At 50.1% G+C, this 17,752-nt stretch overlaps 1 protein-coding gene across 14 annotated transcripts in view; it reads left to right on the top strand.

The window, feature by feature from the left end:
- Nucleotides 1-17,752, top strand: part of synj1 (synaptojanin 1) — a 30,200-nt gene that overhangs the window by 3,350 nt on the left and 9,098 nt on the right. For 5 of the 14 annotated variants that reach the window (XM_064352631.1, XM_064352633.1, XM_064352632.1 and 2 more), the window contains exons 4-28: nucleotides 50-317; nucleotides 950-1,175; nucleotides 2,469-2,552; nucleotides 3,502-3,525; nucleotides 5,460-5,521; nucleotides 5,942-6,038; nucleotides 6,155-6,330; nucleotides 6,774-6,855; nucleotides 7,753-7,902; nucleotides 8,676-8,832; nucleotides 9,346-9,369; nucleotides 9,655-9,846; nucleotides 10,292-10,376; nucleotides 10,609-10,749; nucleotides 11,263-11,455; nucleotides 12,071-12,229; nucleotides 12,386-12,542; nucleotides 12,633-12,750; nucleotides 12,902-13,120; nucleotides 13,333-13,411; nucleotides 13,603-13,765; nucleotides 14,033-14,227; nucleotides 14,559-14,594; nucleotides 15,051-15,173; nucleotides 15,790-15,828. In XM_064352631.1, the coding sequence (XP_064208701.1) occupies nucleotides 50-317; nucleotides 950-1,175; nucleotides 2,469-2,552; nucleotides 3,502-3,525; nucleotides 5,460-5,521; nucleotides 5,942-6,038; nucleotides 6,155-6,330; nucleotides 6,774-6,855; nucleotides 7,753-7,902; nucleotides 8,676-8,832; nucleotides 9,346-9,369; nucleotides 9,655-9,846; nucleotides 10,292-10,376; nucleotides 10,609-10,749; nucleotides 11,263-11,455; nucleotides 12,071-12,229; nucleotides 12,386-12,542; nucleotides 12,633-12,750; nucleotides 12,902-13,120; nucleotides 13,333-13,411; nucleotides 13,603-13,765; nucleotides 14,033-14,227; nucleotides 14,559-14,594; nucleotides 15,051-15,173; nucleotides 15,790-15,828 (3,249 nt within the window). The remainder of the gene's footprint in view (nucleotides 1-49; nucleotides 318-949; nucleotides 1,176-2,468; nucleotides 2,553-3,501; nucleotides 3,526-5,459; nucleotides 5,522-5,941; nucleotides 6,039-6,154; nucleotides 6,331-6,773; nucleotides 6,856-7,752; nucleotides 7,903-8,675; nucleotides 8,833-9,345; nucleotides 9,370-9,654; nucleotides 9,847-10,291; nucleotides 10,377-10,608; nucleotides 10,750-11,262; nucleotides 11,456-12,070; nucleotides 12,230-12,385; nucleotides 12,543-12,632; nucleotides 12,751-12,901; nucleotides 13,121-13,332; nucleotides 13,412-13,602; nucleotides 13,766-14,032; nucleotides 14,228-14,558; nucleotides 14,595-15,050; nucleotides 15,174-15,789; nucleotides 15,829-17,752) is intronic. The other 9 variants (XM_064352634.1, XM_064352635.1, XM_064352636.1 and 6 more) reach the window with 9 other exon arrangements.

Genomic DNA, 17,752 nt, shown 5'->3' with positions numbered 1-17,752 from the left:
ACAGCAAATGACTCCTCACTTCTCTGTACTTCCATGTCTTGGCCTGCAGGGGACGCTATGCTCCACAGCCTGGTGGTGGTGACGGGGTGCAGCTCGGTGGGGAAGGTGCAGGACTCGGAGGTCTTCCGGGTCACCGCCACGGACTTCGTGTCCCTGAGGAACGACCCCTCGGACGAGGACCGGATCTCGGACGTGCGCAAGGTCCTGAACTCGGGGAACTTCTACTTCGCCTGGTCCTCCTCCGGAGTCAGCATGGACCTCAGCCTCAACGCCCACCGCCGGATCAAGGAGGACACCACCGACAACCGCTTCTTCTGGTGAGTCCTCGTCCGTGCGCACGAGCGCTTTGCCATTAAGGTGGTTCGTATGAAACATCCGTCAAAAAACAATTGAAACCACGGTCTGGCATTTCTGTGCTTCTTGAGTGCCTTTGGGACTGAGTCAGGACTCATTGTTTCTTAATCAATAAGACAAAGTAGTTTGTAGCCCCTTAATTACGTGATTTCCATTTGCCGTTGCAAACAGTGGGGTTTGTGGTGGATTTTTCAGCAGATGTGCTGTATTTTAGCAGAACATGGCAGAAATGATTACAAACCTGAGAACCGCGTGATAAAACATCTAGTGTGCATAATAAAGCTTGGAACCAAAATTGAAAATAAATTGAATGTGTGAGCTTTGTTTTCATTCTGTCTGTGTTCATGCATGTGTGTGTGTGTGTGTACTGTATATAATTCTGTGTGTGTTTGTGTGTGTGTATATCTATTTGTGTGTGTGTTTGTGCCTGCGTGTGAATATGTGTGTGTGCGTGCATGTGTGCGTGCATGTGTGTGTGTGTGTGTGTTTGTGTGTGTGTTTATATATTTGTGTGTTTGTGTATGTGTGCGTGTGTGTGTGTGTGTGTGTGTGTGTGTGTGTCTGCTTACACGCGTGAATCTCTTGCACACCACAGGAACCAGTCCCTGCACCTGCACCTGAAGCACTACGGGGTGAACTGCGACGAGTGGCTGCTGCGGCTGATGTGCGGCGGCGTGGAGATCCGCACCATCTACGCCGGGCACCGGCAGGCCAAGGCCTGCGTCATCTCGCGCCTCAGCTCCGAGCGGGCCGGCACGCGCTTCAACGTGCGCGGCACCAACGACGACGGACAGGTCGCCAACTTCGTGGAGACCGAGCAGGTCAGCCGTCCGTGCACTGTTTACAGGGGGGGGAGGGATGTCCCTTTAGAAAAAAATAGTTAAAAACCTGGATTGTTCTCTCAGCTCACGGATAAAAACAGAGGTGTGTGTGTGTGTGTGTTCGAGGAATTCAGTAATTACTTCGGTAAAGTAGCCACGCCCAGGGGCTGCTGGCTGGCTCATTTGGTTACGACACCACTCTGTGGTGTGTGCATGAGCCTCACAGTGTCAGTAGGGGTCCGTGGTTCATTGCTCTCCAGCGACCCCTGCTGGTAGATCAGGTGCCTGTGCACTCAAGGCTGCATATGAAAGGTCTCTGTGAGAGCTTAACTGTAGTCAGTGGTGTGAAAAGAAGCATCTGGCGACACCGCCTTTCCAGAATTGGCACTGGGGTTTGCGCGTGTATTTGGGTGCGGTTGCATATGATTGGTCGGAATTGTACATTATAATAATAAAGAAAAATAATGTGCAGTTAAGATGATACTGCATATTCCAACATGCATACTGCCTCCAGTGAAATGGGGCTTTGGTGCCAAAATCTTTAATTAATGCTGTTCGCTAAGTTATAGCTTAGTCATCTCATGAATCAGCCATGTTTATTCTTGGCCAGTGTGATGTGCTTTATTTTAAATACTTTTAACTCTTCATACTCCAGTAAAGGTCCTATAGATTACTGACCGTTTTAAAGAAAACATTTGTATTTGAATAATATTCAAGCATTTGTTTTGTCCGTATGACCGTAGATAATTCTCAGTGATCCCGCAGGAGAGATTTCAGATTTCAGCGGCATCTAAAGAGTTAAAATTTTTCCCATCTGCTTGTTTTGACACGGGTGGGGTTTGTATCGTGCCGGTGTTTTGCACTGGGGATGCTGCTGCCTGTGCTTCCAGGATGAGGATTAAGGATTAGCCTGTGACTTCTGAGCCTTTGAATTTGACCTCCCACCATGTACCTCCCACAGTTGCTCTCGCATTGATTTCTCCTTCTCATTCTATTCTGACACACAAAGGACCAAAACTAGTCTGGGTTGCTCATTTGGTTTGGGTGATTTAATCTGAGATCTGCTCTTTCTAGTTGTGTATTTTGTTGTTCCCCCTGCCCCCCCCCCCTTCACTGTTAACGTTTTAGACAATTGAACAATTTTAAATGTTCTATTCATTTACCAGATTCTCTTTTTTTTTAGTGACCTGCATTGTTGTTGTGAAAAGCATGAGCTGTTTTGTGTTTATGATTTTTCTTCAGTAGTACAGGAACTACGTATAACTAGAAATCTGTTATTGTTCAAATCTGCAGGTTATTTTCCTGGATGATAAAGTGTCTTCCTTCATTCAAATCCGTGGATCTATACCACTGTTTTGGGAGCAACCTGGAATCCAGGTGAGGGCGAATTTCCCCTTTCAGAAGGAATTGTGCTTTTGGAAAAGTTGCTCGACTGGATTTTATTTAATGGGCCCATCTATTTTTTATTTGGACATTATTTGACAGAGGTTGCAAATTTAAAAAATGAACAAATATTTGTATGGCTATACGTTCCCTACTGAATATATGTACCTTTTGGTTATATATGACCATGTGCATACATCCACTGACCTTCAAGGGATATTATTGCATCTGAATTAAATCCACACTCCAAGTCCATGGAGGAGGATGAGAACCTGCATCTGGTATTTCTGTCCTTTCCCATGATACATCTGGTGATGAACTGGCATGTGTACGGTGGAATTTTGGTGCGAAAGTTCTGTATTAGACAGGTGTTTGGTGGCATTGTGTTTTTTCGGGTACTCTCACAGATCTGAAAATCTCCAATAATGATGTTATCAGTGGCACTGGAGATGTGCCTTAAATATACGTGGGCCACATTTCGTAGCGGGCGTTTCGATTCGGTCCACAGAACCTTGACATTGCACAGTGCAATGGATCAGGGCTCTGATTGGTGCAGAATTTGGTGCACATGGTCACTTGTTTACTCAGCTGATTGGCCACTCTCTTCCTTTGGTGAAAACAAATATTTCCCGGGATAAAATTGAATGTGCTGTAGATTTCAACCTTAAAAGGACGGACAATGATCACGAATAAGCTCTCCCGATAAAGCTCGCCCCTTCCCTTTCCAAAAAGTTCGGTTTTGTTTTTTGATAAAACACCTGCCACTCCGATATCGGAAAACATTGGCACCACGACCTTAAATATTTTGTGGAATCGCAGCATCCCAAATATTAGGCCTACAGCTGGTGTCTGTGTTCTGTATCGGATGCTCTTCCAGTTTCTCTGCTGTATTTGCGTGTGAATATAGCACTCAGAATCACTTTGCTCATTTTCATCTTTCTAGATCGCTACATCTCTACCTGACTGGGTATCTAACTTCTTTCATCTAGGTAGCAACTAGTTTGAGCTTCATGGTTAGCTGTGGTAGTTATTTTTTCTCATAGCCAGCTAGATAACTACTCTGCAACTAGAAAGCTTTATAGGTGCGTGGCTAGCTATGTGCCCAGGTAGATACAGTGGAGCTGTCAATCATCTACCAAGTTATGCAATGTTAGATTTTTGGGTCCTGATATTTCTTTTACATTTTACTGCTTCCAGTAACAGGAATTGTTGGCATCAGTTTGTCATAAACTTCAACCGCTAGAATGGCAATTCAGGACCGCTAATTGGGTACTTTAGCGGTTTTGGTTAATTAGCTGAAATGTTAGCCTTTTAAGGAAGTGGAGGTGAAATGATATTGTTGGGAAGGGATGCTCGCCATGTTGTCTGTCTTTTTAAGGTTTCTGTAAATGTCAGTTATTGAACCGAATGATGTCATAGATGTCAGTTGTTGAACCGAATGATGTTGTAGATGTCAGTTGTTGAATGATTTGTCTGTCTTCCTGGCTATCGTCATTGTTACGCAGTGTGCTTTCTTCCGCAGTGTACGGCCTATGCATTATTCTGTGTGATTGTACTCGTTGACCTTGTCTGATTGCCGGACGGTACGAAAGCGTTGTTAGACAAAGGGAGGTGCATTCCTCGGCCCATAGGGAGCCTTTGCCAGAACATGTTCATTTATAATGCTGGCAACAACCTGAGCTCTCCCTAATGTGGGGGAAGACACTGCATCAAATATTAACGCCAGGTACCTGCGGAGAGAAAGAGGGAGGGAGAGAATGAAGGAGGGAGGGGGGGGAAGAGAGAGAGGGAGGCTGAGCGACGGGGAGAGGGAGGGAGAGCGAGAGAGGCTGAGAGACTGTAGGAGAGAGACGGAGAGAAAGAGGGCAGGAGAGACAGAGAGAGAGAGAGGTTGAGAGACTGAGGGAGAGAGAGGGAGGGACAGAGAGAGTGATAGGTTGAGAGACTGAGGGAGAGAGAGGGAGACAGAGAATGAGAGAGAGGGGGAGGGACATTAGCAGCAGTGGCAGCTGCTTGGTCAGGGCCCATCCCACCCCACCTCTGCACCACAGGGGCAGTGTACAGGCCAGCAGGGATGTCAGGTAGACTGATGTTGCGGTGGAGGGAGAGCTTCCCTGCGCTGCGCTGGGCTGGGCGTGGCCGGGGTGCGATGCAGCGGGCCGCAGTCGTGACTTACACGGGTGTGACTCACTCACAGCGAGGGAGGGAGGGGCGGAGGGAGGGAGGGAGGGAGGGAGGGAGGGAGGGAGGGAGGGAGGGAAGGTGGAAGACGAGCGTCTGGGATTAATAGCGTACAGCGCCGCGTCGGCCGCCGCTGGGCTCCCTGGCGTAATCGGGAGCCGGAATCTGCAGCGCAGGCAGTTCTGTGGCAGGCTGGGTAATCGCCATGGCGATCTGCCCCGTGGTGATCCGTGCTTGCGGGCAGAATCTGAGTCATTGGGAATGGGTCATGTGACCCTCTGTGGAGGCCTGTCCCGCCAACGATGGGCCACGCGGGGATTCTGTGCCTTCAGCCCAAATCTCTCGAGCGCTGTGAGCGGGAACCACTCTTTCAGTCTCCCCCGTGCGTTCATGGCGTGCCTTCCCCCGAAGGTCAGACCTCAAGGTCAAGAGCAGTGTCACGCGCAGTTCAGTGGCGGGCTATTGCAGTTGCACAAAGAAAGCTTCACGCCTTTTATCCAAGCGCAGAATAAATATTTTTGGGGCCCCATATGTTGTTAATGTCATGGTATTATTATATACTCTTGATCTTCTTTGAAGTTTTTTTTTGTCTGCTATTGCTTTCCTGTTTAAATTGGTCAGGACTACCACAGGAACAGTTGTGGCATGCCCCTGCGTGAAAGGTGATGTTTATGTTTTGGTCTGTCTCCCGTTGTGCCACCCCACCCCACCCCCTGACAGGTCGGCTCGCACCGTGTCAAGCTCTCCCGCGGATTTGAGGCCAACGCTCCCGCTTTTGAGAGGTAATTAAAACGAGCGAGAGAAAGGGGGGGGAAGAGAGAGAGAGGGCGATGGCCTTTGGAACACTCAACTCATCTCTGACTCCCTGGCGTGCTGAGGCAGTGTAATATCGCAGGCCTGCCGTGTGGGAGTTCAGGGTTATCCAAATGATTCATCCGTCTTCTGTGCCAAGAGAGACAAACCGGACCACCAGCACTGCCAAGTCTATGGATTTAGCGCAGAGAGATAGGAGTGTAAAATGAGCCCCCTCAGGAGATGGGGGTAGATATTAATAAAGGTGATATTAGGGTGGACCCACTCCCCCCCCCCCCCACACACACACACACACACACACACACACTGGTTACATTACCACTGCACAGTAGCAGAAATTATGGCTTTTTTGGATCTCACCTGTGCACTGCCCCCCCCCCCCCCCACAGGCACTTCAGCGCACTCAGGAAGCTCTACGGCAAGCAGGTGATCATCAACCTGCTGGGGATGAAGGAGGGGGAGCACATGCTGAGCAAGGCCTTCCAGGTGGGCGGAGCCTCCGGCTGTCACTCACCCTCTCTGTGTTGAGATGCGGATGTGAGATGATGGAGTGGCGTTGTGATTGACAGCCCTGACTCCCTGTGCGCTCGCTCCGATTCCAGAGCCACCTGAAGGCCTCTGAGCACGCGGCCGCGGTCAAGATGATAAACTTCGACTACCACCAGATGGTGAAGGGCGGCAAGGTGGAGAAGCTCCACAGCGTCCTGAAGCCCCTGCTCAGCAAGTTCCTGGAGGACTGCAGCTACTTCAGCTACTCCGGGGAGGCGGGGGTCCAGAGGTGAAGTAAACCGAGCACCCGGGGGGTTGCCAGGGGGGGAAACCAAGGGCGCGTTTCTGAGGAGAAGAAACTAAAATTTTTCTGAAGTAACGTATGAAACTGCTAGCCAGGTCATCTAGTAGATGCGATGACCCTTGGATTCTATGAGCAGGTTTGATGCAGTTCTCTAGACCAGGGCCGCCCAAGACTGTTCCTGGAGATCTACTTTCCTGTTGGTTTCCAGTCCAATTCTAATTTGGCACACCTAATTCATGAGATCTCTGGCTGTTGAATGAGATACGCTCTGTTTGGGTTGTAGTGAAAACCTACAGGTTAGTAGATGTCCAGGAGCAGGGTTGGGCAGCCCTGCTCTAGACAGTAGGCTAATTACGAGGCTACTGAATGTGTATGGACTGAATGGCCCATTCTTGTCGTGATGCATTCCAACGTTGCGATGATCTTAGGAGTCAAAGCGGAACCATTCGGGTGAACTGTCTGGACTGCCTGGACAGAACCAACAGCGTGCAGGCCTACTTCGCCCTGGAGGTGAGTGCGCAACGGGTCCTGGCTGAAATGTTTGGGCTGCGAGCTCCAGTTCCTCCACCTTTGCTTCGTACTGCAGCACTGCTGTCAACAGTTATATACTGGATAGACTCACTCACTCACTCACACACACACACACACACACGTACTTCCTCTTCTTTATTTGCCCAGAACAGTCGGTTCTGCTCCCTTGGGTTCGCACCCTGACAGTTTTCATGTTCAAGCAGCAAACAGTCATCCTGCTCCCTGTTTTACTTCCTTATATTTTACCTTCTGTACCTTTGGTACTGTTTCTGTTTGGGAGAAACTTCAGTTCCCACATTTAGCGGCTATTCCCCTGCTGAGACGTGTCTACTCACGAGGGCCTTAATGGGGATCAGAGTCTAGGCCGGGGATGTTAGCTCCGGTCCCAGAGCACCGCCTTGCCTGCGGGGTTTTTGTGGTTTCCTTTCAGTCTGCTGCCCTATATAGGCCTTGGAAACCAGATGTGTGGACTCTTTAGCCGGTCAGTGACTTAGTTACATTACATTACATTTATTTAGCAGACGCTTATCCTCAAAGCGACGTACAAACGTGCGTATCAAGGTCATTGGACCAACTACAAAACATTGGCTCGATAAGGTACAATACTCATTTTGTACAGTAATTCATAGCCAAGAACGCAAAGTCCAGTTCATTCAGTGAACATTAGTCAAACTAGGGGGCAGTACAAGATACAACATTAGAACATTAATACAAAGTACAATAAGTGACCCCTTAGGTTGAACTTAGGTTATGCACTTAAGTTCTGAAACGTTCCAAAAACCAGCAGATACTGTGGCTCTCTGTGACAGGGCTATGACATCCCTGGAGTAGACTCTGATGGTTCTCCCCACACCCCTCCCCCCAATTCCTGTGCAGATGTTGCCCAAGCAGCTGGACGACCTGGGCCTGGATAAGCCCCAGCTGGTGGGTCGCTTCCAGGAGGTCTTCCGCTCCATGTGGTCCGTCAACGGGGACTCGGTCAGCAAGATCTACGCCGGGACGGGGGCCTTGGACGGCAAGGCCAAGGTACGAGCGCCCGAGGAGAGGAAGGAGGAGCGCGATGATGTCATTTGTGTCGTGACGAAGTGGATTTGTGATGAGCTCTAACGTGTTGCGTTGTCTCCCCCTGCTCTCCGTGGATGATCTCGCTTGGGTGAGTTAACGTGCCCGTTCGGCCTGAGTCTGAGTGCTGGGGGGTCTGTCAGTGGAAGAGAGAGATGGAGAGAGTGGGTCTGGGAGATGATGGAAGAAAGAGGTGGAGAGTGTCGTCTGGGAGATGATGGGAGAGAGAGATGGAGAGTGTGGGTCTGGGAGATGATGGGAGAAAGAGGTGGAGAGTGTCGTCTGGGAGATGATGGGGGAGTGAGATGGAGAGAGTGGGTCTGTGAGATGATGGAGGAGAGAGATGGAGAGAGTGGGTCTGTGAGATGATGGGAGAGAGAGATGGAGAGTGTGGTCTGTGAGACGGGAAGAGAGAGATGAGTGTGGTTGAGAGATGTGGACGATTGTAGAGTAATAACTGGGCCAGCTGTGGACTTAAAATTGTTCCATTTGTTGTATCTTATTTGATTGCTTGAACAAGTTATCCTATTTTTAAACCATAAAATGGGAAAGTGTGAAATGTATCTGTGCTTCAGCTGTGCCCTGTAGACAGTAAATTCTCCTGTACTGCTGTATAAGTGCGTGTGTGTGTGTCTCTGTCTGTCTGCCTGCCTGTCTGTGTGTGTGTGTGTGTGTGTGTGTGTAATTCAGTTACAGAAGTACTTACGCCCTGCGATTTTTCCCGCCAGGCCGGAAAGCTGAAAGATGGCGCCCGCTCGGTCACCAGAACCATCCAGAACAACTTCTTCGACAGCTCCAAGCAGGAGGCCATCGACATCCTGCGCCTGGGGAGCACCCTGAACAGCGACCTGGCAGACAAGGCCCGCGCGCTGCTCACCACCGGCAGCCTCTACAGTAAGCAGGGCGGCGGCCGCGTGTCGCCATAACAACGACACACATCTTTAGTGCTTTATTGGATGCTAAATGTAGAAGAGTTTTTGCCTGACTGGACCCGGTGATGATATCTGGGTTCTAAGATGTTTGTGTCATGCTTTGTTCGACAATGAAGCTAAGGTGTAGGCCCCTAACTCCCACAGTTTTAATTCCCAAGTTGGAATAAGACCATGTAGCCTGGTGTTCCGCACTGGCCTACCTCAGGTCCCCTTGCAGTTGTGTCTTTTGGGCACCTTTTTTCCAAAAGATTTGTTTTTATTGTTTTTGATTGTGGCCCTCCACAGACAGTCAGGTTTTATGATTCTCCTTTTGGTGGAGTTTGTTTGTGTGTGTGTGTGTGTTTGCGTTTGGACACGCTTGCTTCACGCTATAATCTGCTGTCTGTGACGAGGTTGATTCTGTGAAGTGTTTTGATTCTGTTATTTAACTGTGATCCTTCTCCTTCCTCCTCCTTCCTAATGCTTACGCCGTTAGTTTCTGAGCCCATTTTGCAATCAGGTACAGTAGCAGCGTGTCTGTACATTGTCTTGTGCAAGTGGTGCAAATTCATAAACTAATGTCATATAATTGTATTTTACTAATTGAAGATTGGTGTGTTGTCCTTTCTGAATCACGTTATCTGTTGTCAGATCAATTTACCATCAAAGGTGTATTTTCGCTGTTATGACATTTTCATATTTTACACCTCTGTTTTGGTTCATTATTCAGTTACTGGAGAACCTGTTACTTGCTCTCGACCCCTCTGTCGATCCCTCTGTTGACCCTTGACCTCTCGTGTCGCAGCATCTCCCAGAGTGCTCCTGGGCATGTGCCAGAACCACTACAAGTACACCACGCCCAAGCAGATCCGCGTGTGCGTGGGCACCTGGAACGTCAACGGCGGGAAGCAGTTCCGCAGCATCGCCTTCCGCAACCAGACGCTCAACGACTGGCTGCTGGACGCCCCCAAGATCGCGGGGTACCCCGACTTCCAGGGTGAGCGGGGCTCCCTGCTGGACGATATCCCAATGTGCTGTTTCTCTGCAGATTGCGTTTAGGATCTATATGTATGCACACACAGACACACACGCACGCACGCACACACAGACACGCACACGCACACACGCACGCACGCTCACATGCACACACGCACACACACACACACACACACACACACACTGCAGTCTGTGAGTGTTTGTTTAGCTCTGTACTCCAGCACACAGGATTTGAAATAAAACAGTGAAGGCTGGCAGTTTTGATTTGAGGGTATTTACATCCATATCGGGTGAACCGTGTTGGAACAGCTGTTTATATGCGTCGTAACCCCTTGTTTTTAATATATAAAGTATTTACAAATGCGTTTATTTTGTTTTATCTTTCTAATAATGGAGTTTCGTTGTCCTGAAAATGAAGAGGCCATTTTGTTTCTGTTATCTCTCAGACAGCAAAGCCAACCCCGTAGACATCTTTGCCATCGGATTTGAGGAAATGGTGGAGCTGAATGCCGGGAACATCGTCAGTGCCAGGTGGGAGCCGAGCGGAGCGGAACTCTCCGAATGGTCTCAGCAAGCGGTTTTAAGTGAATAAAAAAGCCGCAGTCTGCGTTTCAACCTGTCGGCTTTGGGGGAAAACCCAATAACACGCAGGAAATGTTTTCATGTAGCGGTAACTTTATTTTAGCTTTTGTGCAGATAACAGGATCTCAAGCTGTTTTTTTATGAAGGCTAAATCCAATATGCCCCCCCCCCCCCCCCCCAGCACGACCAATCAGAAGCTGTGGGCGGCCGAGCTGCAGAAGAACATCTCGCGGGACCACAAGTACGTGCTGCTGGCGTCGGAGCAGCTGGTGGGCGTGTGCCTCTTCGTTTTCATCCGGCCCCAGCACGCCCCCTACATCCGGTACGTCCGCCGCCGTGTCTGTCCAGCCTCCGGTAATCGCAGAATCCCGCCGTCGCATTGTTTGCGGGTTTTTCCCACGTCTGACTCCGCCTTATCCCGCCCGCGGGGTTATCCCGTTACGTTGGCTTAATGATGGATTTATTTTTACTGCGTCCGACGATGCCATCTTTCTCCGAAGGCTGAAATACTATCGTCTTTGCCTCGAGCGCAAAATAAAAAATAATAAATTTAGAAAAAAGAAATGGTTGTAACCCAGCTCTGTGGTTCACGGTCATTTGTGAGGTTTTTGCGTCAGTGCTGAAGCTCCTATAATGCGAGTAATTCATAGTGATCTCAGGATTGTGTTTCACTATCAGGCGTGCAAGCGATTATATTCGGATGTTAGTCTGAGAGCCAATTTTTAGGCTAAAGAAGTGCTTCAGGAAAATAAACCTTTTCCAGGTGCACCTGGGCAAATTACTTGTATCCTTTTGGGCAAATTGACATTCTAAACCTTCTGGATTGTCTTTCCAGGGATGTCGCCGTGGATACTGTGAAGACGGGAATGGGCGGGGCCACCGGGAACAAAGGAGGCGTGGCCATCCGCATGCTGTTCCACGCCACCAGCATCTGCTTCGTCTGCTCCCACTTTGCCGCCGGCCAATCGCAGGTCAAGGAGAGGAATGACGACTACAACGAGATCACCCGCAGGCTCAGCTTCCCCATGGTAACTGCGAAATTCTGCCTCATGAACATTCCCCCCCCCTTCATCTCTCTTATGATGTCACAGAGACTGGCTTTCCCTCTGCCTCAGGGGTGTGGCTGTCGATCTGTAGGCTCCTGTCTTTGATTACTTCTCAATAAATGCGCCAAGTCCTTACATCTCATGAAGAAATGCTATATCACCGCTGCCTTTCTTATTGTGTTGCATCTGGCCTGATTCTTCTTTTTAACAGATGTGTGTCAGCAGTGTTTCCCTGCTGATGCTTCAGTGGTTCATGATTAACTCTTTGAGGTGTGAGATCACAACTGTGTGATTAGAATGTTCTTAACTGAACATTCTATTGCTGATGTCACCATCACTACTGGTAATTGGAAGCGATGGAGTTCTAGAACTCTTAGAATTCTGAAAAAACATTCCCAAAAAATCTACCCTTCAAAGGATTAATATTCAGTATTAGTGTATGTAGCTCTTCAGTGTCAGACAGACTATAGAATAAAAGAACAGCTTGTATGTATGTATTTGCAGTGTGCTGTACAGTCCTGATAAATCCTCCTGTTGTGGAGGGTACATCAGTAGCCTCTTACTCATCCGGTGTGTGCCGTTATGTGTGTCCCACAGGGCCGGCTGCTGTACTCCCATGACTACGTGTTCTGGTGCGGGGACTTCAACTACCGCATCAGCCTGCCCAACGAGGAGGTGAAGGAGCTGATCCGCCAGCAGAACTGGGACGCCCTGACGGCCGGAGACCAGCTGGTGGACCAGAAGAACGCCGGACACGTAAGCCCTGCCCCCTCTTCGCCTGGGGTCCCGAACCTCGCTGCTTTTATAGTCCCCTTGGTGTGCCATCATATCATTAACCCTTTAAGGTGTAAGACTACAAATGTGAGATTAGAATGTTCTTAATTTCTTAATGTTATGTTGTCCCCTCTCCAGATTTTCAGAGGGTTCATCGAGGGGAAGATCGACTTCCCCCCCACCTACAAGTACGACCTGTTCTCGGACGACTACGACACCAGCGAGAAGTGCCGGACCCCCGCCTGGACGGACCGCGTGCTCTGGAAGAGGAGGAAGTGGAATTTTGACAAGTCCGGTGAGGGGCGGTTATAGTCACCTTCAGACTTGAGGCTGGTCTTCCAGGACATTGCGAACATTTAATTGTCCGTTTTCGTGCTTTTCGCAGCCGAAGAGATGAATGTGGTGGCCTCCATTTCCAACGAAGAGGCCAAGCAGCCACACCCCTGGAGCCCCGGCGCACTGAAGTACTACGGCCGGGCCGAGCTGAAGACCTCCGATCACAGGTACCATCGGGTTGTGCACGGCCCATCGACCCAATCAACATCCTAAACACTGGGGGTTCCTCATGGGCCTGTATTAGGTCCGTTTATATTTATGGAAACCGTGTGCGTATTTGAAGCGTTTTGATTGGCTCTGAACCCCCCCGCTCCCCAGGCCGGTGGTGGCCGTCATGGACGTGGACGTGCTGGAGGTGGACCCCGAGGCCCGCCACCAGGTGTACAAGGACGTAATCGCCCTGCAGGGCCCGCCCGACGGCACTGTGCTCGTCTCCCTCTGCGGCTCCGGCTCCGGCGAGGAAGACTACTTCGACGACGCCCTGATCGACGAGCTGCTCGACAAGTTCACCGCCTTCGGCGAGGTCATCCTCATCAGGTGACACGACTACCAATCCAAAATGGAGCTTTGACTTGCTGCTGGCAAGATGAATATTTTTATGTATCAGACTACATTTTAGTACTGAGTAAGTACAGTAACCGTGTGAGTGGAGTGACAGCTTCAGTTCTGACTCTGATTGGTTAATAGCCTCCTGTGTAGCACTCTGTGGATCTGTAACCTGTGTGTTCTTGTTTTTTTTTTTGGGACAGGTTCGTGGAGGAGAAAATGTGGGTGACGTTCCGCGAGGGCTACTCTGCTCTGGCCGCTCTGTCGCTGAGCAGCTCGACCGTGAGTTCCCGCCTCGGCAAAACGGATAAAAATCTCACAGACAAAAACAAAAACAAACAATTGCATCTCATGTGTGTGTCGTGTCTGCATGGTCTGTATGTGCGTGTGTCCGTGTGCGTGTCTGTATGTGTGTGTGTGTCCGTGTGTGCGTATGTTCGTGTGTGTGTGTGTCCGTGTGCGTGTATGCGCAGGTGCTCGGGAAGACCATAGATATCCGGCTGAAGAGCGCGGGCTGGATTAAGAGCCTGGAGGACGAGATGAGCGTGGAGCGGATCTGCGCGGGCATCCCCACCTCCGCCAGCTCCACGCTGCTGGCCGAGGACGCCGACTTGGGCGCCGACTACGACATGGAGGGTAGGGAGCGCCTCGCCATCGCCATGGCGCACGGGCTCCCGCTCTCAGGAACCGCAAAAACGCCGCTGCCCGGGGGGTAGAGGAACTGTAGAGGCATTATGGGTATTAAATGGACAAATGTTGGAATGTTGGCTCAAACACTGCTGCTTGTTTGAGAGTGGTGATGTTTGGTAATACGGTAGTACGGTAATACCCCTCAGAGCGGTGTGTGGTTGGTACCGGTTCCCGTGCGGTTGTGAGCAGTGCTGTTCTGTTCTGGACCGGCAGGTGAGGTGGACGACTACAGCGCGGAGGTGGAGGAGATCTTACCTCAGCACCTGCAGCCTGGGGCGGGGTCAGGACCTGGGACCTCCCCCACGCCGTCCCCCAGGGGGAGCCCCTGCCACTCCCCCACCCATGGAGAACCCGCAGCCCCCACCCGGCCCAGCAGGGGCGCCCCTCGCACTGCCGGACCCCCACAAGGTACGCTGCTCATCTCCACTCAGAACAACTTTACTACCCGTTTACCCGTTTCTACTGCTCTCTCTTGCATTCTACTGCTCTCTGCTACATTCTACTGCATTCTACTGCTCTCTGCTACATTATACTGCTGTCTATTACATTCTACTGCTCTCTACTGCATTCTAAGGTTTTAACTCACGCTACTGTATTTTATTGGTTTTTATTGCATGCTACTGTATTATACAGCATTCTACTGCACTCTGCTGCATTGTATGGCATTCTAATCCATTCTACTGCATTCTTTCATGTTTGCGTTTTTTTTGGTTTGCTTTTTTTTTTGCCTGTAAAATAGGATTAAGTCCCACTCCTTGTAGGAGGGAACTTGCAGGTAAAGAAAGTTTTGCCTTCCATGCACTACACAGTGTATAGTAGGTGTGTGTTTTTGGTGTGTGTGCATTAGGTGTGTGTTGTGTGTGTGTGTGCAGTAGGTGTGTGTTTTTGGTGTGTGTGCAGTAGGTGTGTGTTTTTGGTGTGTGTGCAGTAGGTGTGTGTTTTTGGTGTGTGTGCAGTAGGTGTGTGTTGTGTGTGTGTGTGCAGTAGGTGTGTGTTTTTGGTGTGTGTGCAGTAGGTGTGTGTTTTTGGTGTGTGTGTGTGTGTGTGCAGTAGGTGTGTGTTTTGGTGTGTGTGTGTGTCCAGTAGGTGTGTGTTGTGTGTGTGTGTGCAGTAGGTGTGTGTTTTTGGTGTGTGTGCAGTAGGTGTGTGTTTGGTGAGATATTGGTGGAGTACTGCGGTCCTCATAACGCAGTAAAGCCTGACTCAGTGACCTCCTGCCGTCTGTCGACAGGCTCCCCCGTGGACCAGCAGCCCTCCTCCTCTCAGAGCCTGGAGCCCAAACGCCAGCCCCCGCCCCGGCCCAACGCCCCCCCGGCCCGGCCCGCGCCCCCCCAGCGCCCACCTCCTCCCTCAGGTACGGCACTAAACCCACCCCCCTCTCACCCCACCAGAGAGGTCTTTATTCGGCCAGGCTTACAAAGCCGGTGTGCCTGCTTTGTAACCCGCCGCTGTTGCCGGGCAGATTTGAATGTGAAGAGCCTCATGACGCCCAAGTGCTTCAGACCAGTCATTGTGCTGGTCTCAGACTCCTGAAAGGGGTGTTGAGCAGAGCTGAGAGAAGACCGGCACAGGGACAAGCTCAGCACCGTCGCACTTGTACCTCCAAATGGAGCCTGAATGCCGTGTTCAAAAGCTGAATGGATGACCATACCTGCTCTGACCGATGCACTTCAGAAGGGCTCGAGCGTTCATTTTGAGGAGGTACCGGGGCCAGTCTTGTGGTGCTGTCACAATGGACTGCCACTCTCATGATTTAGCCTTCTGTGCGCTGTTTTATTGTGAATTGGTGGCGGTGTGTAGGTAAGTGTGGGAACTACGGTCTTGTTTGGATGAGTGGCTGTTTCTGCTGAAAACACCGGTTGTTCCCGATCGCAGGTGCGGTTGTGCTTTTTTATCCCCAACACTGTCTCTTGACACTGATTGGTGTATGACCAGTCATGTGACCACAATTTTGTTCTTTGCGTTTAAAGGCGGTAGAAGCCCGACGCCAGCTAGGAAAGATCTGGGAGGTAACTGACGTCTTTTCACGGTGTAAAAACGCGGCCTACCCCATGCTAAGGCTTCCTGTATTGTGATTGGCGGTAGCTCTGTGTCCTGTGTCGTGGTTGTGAAGCTTGCTGCTCTTCCCCCCATTCTCTCCAGCACCATTCAACCCAAAGTGCCCCGTGGACGTGCAGTAACATCGTTAACACGCTCACCATTCAGCACCATTACCATTACCGCTGTTTTAACCGAGGCTAACGTGCTAATCCTACGTGCTAATGCTAACCGAATCCACTGCTAGCTTGTCTGTCTCAGGGCGAAGGTGGTTTGTGTTCAAACCCTGAGTTTGTGTTGTGTAGTGAGTCTTGCCCTCATGTAATCCCCGTTAATGCACAGCACAGCCATTCCAAGATGGCGGCACATTTGGATGAAGTATGAGCACAAGCACACACATTTGCCCTTCCAAGTTGTGAGAAAATATCCGTAAAATGAAATTATTACATTTTCTTGTGAAGCATACGAGCTGGGGACACACTGTAGGCACGTGTGGCACATACTGCGTCCCTGGTTGGTTCAGATGGGGTTGGAAAGCACAGGGTTGTAGAGTTGGGTGTTTAGCTTGAGATTGTACTTTTACAGTAAGTGTGGCCTAGATCGTTTCCCTCTAGTCTGTTAGCGTTAGCCAAGTAACTGTCATGATGACACAGTGCTTGATATTATGTTTTTTGTTTACGGTTTGTTTGGGAGAGAGCTGTTAATTTATCTGTCTTTTCCCCTCCCCTGCTTCTGGTGTTTTACTCCGTGCTTGGTATAGGCTTGTTTTCCTTTGTGTTCCGTGAGCAGGTGTGCTGGTGTTTTGTTTCCCTGGGTAATCTTTGGGGCTCTCGTGTTCCTCGGCTCTTGCTTCTTTCGTGCTTTGTCTCGACCGCTACATTCCAACACTGTTATTTGCTTTCGCCCCCAAAAGACCTCGAAGAGCCTCAAATCCCAGCGATTCCTATGAAGGACCTGGAAGGTAACGACTCCGAATCTGTCAGCGGACTGGAATGAAAGGGCCTCTGTCCTCCTTTTACCTTCCAGCGAGCTGTCCTGGAGAAACCTTAGGACTTGTTCATAGGGTCAGCTGTAGGCCATTACACTGATTTGAACCAATCAAATTGCTTTGATCTTGGGGGGAGGGGAACCTGATTGGTTCAAATCTGAATAGGCACTGACGACGACTCTTACTAAGTGCGAAGCCCCATTCCATCGCTAGCTTGGTGTCTTGGGTACCTATACTCTCCTGGTCTGTGTGGTACATGTAGATCATGTGACTTTATAGATCATAGAGCTGTGGCTGTTCGCAGTGTGGAGTTTGCAGTCTGTGTGTAGCAGCTGTGTTTGTAGTGAGCGAACTGAGTGGTTGTTTGTGTGGAATTGGTAGGTATAGGTATGTAGGAGGAAGGTGTAGGTATGTAGCAGGTAGGTATAGGTATGTAGCAGGTTGGTATAGGTGTGTAGCAGGTGGGTATAGGTGTGTAGCAGGTTGGTATAGGTATGTAGCAGGTTGGTATAGGTATGTGGCAGGTAGGTATAGGTATGTAGCAGGTAGGTGTAGGTATGTAGCAGGTAGGTGTAGGTATGTAGCAGGTAGGTGTAGGTATGTAGCAGGTAGGTATAGGTATGTAGGAGGAAGGTATAGGTATCGTGTAGTGAGTGAACCTCAGTGTCCTGAGCGTTAATCGCCGTTGGAACGTAACTCTGCCTGGTTCCTCTCCCGCCGTCGCGAAGGGCAAAGAAGCCCCGGACTTTCCCGCGCGGACCTCACAGGTGAGAGACGGAGCGCTCACAGACGGGTTTCCTGTCCTAACGAACTCCCAGGTGGGCGGAGCGCAGGTTCCGCCTGATGCGTAGAGAGAGAGAGAAAGTGTGGGAGAGAGAGAGAGAGAGTGAGCAAAAGAGAACTAACGA

Source organism: Anguilla rostrata, chromosome 9 (genome assembly GCF_018555375.3).
Source record: "Anguilla rostrata isolate EN2019 chromosome 9, ASM1855537v3, whole genome shotgun sequence".
NCBI classification, from domain to species: domain Eukaryota; kingdom Metazoa; phylum Chordata; class Actinopteri; order Anguilliformes; family Anguillidae; genus Anguilla; species Anguilla rostrata.
The sequence above is the reverse complement of the archived record's forward strand: the minus strand, read 5'-3'. Positions and strand labels throughout refer to the sequence as shown.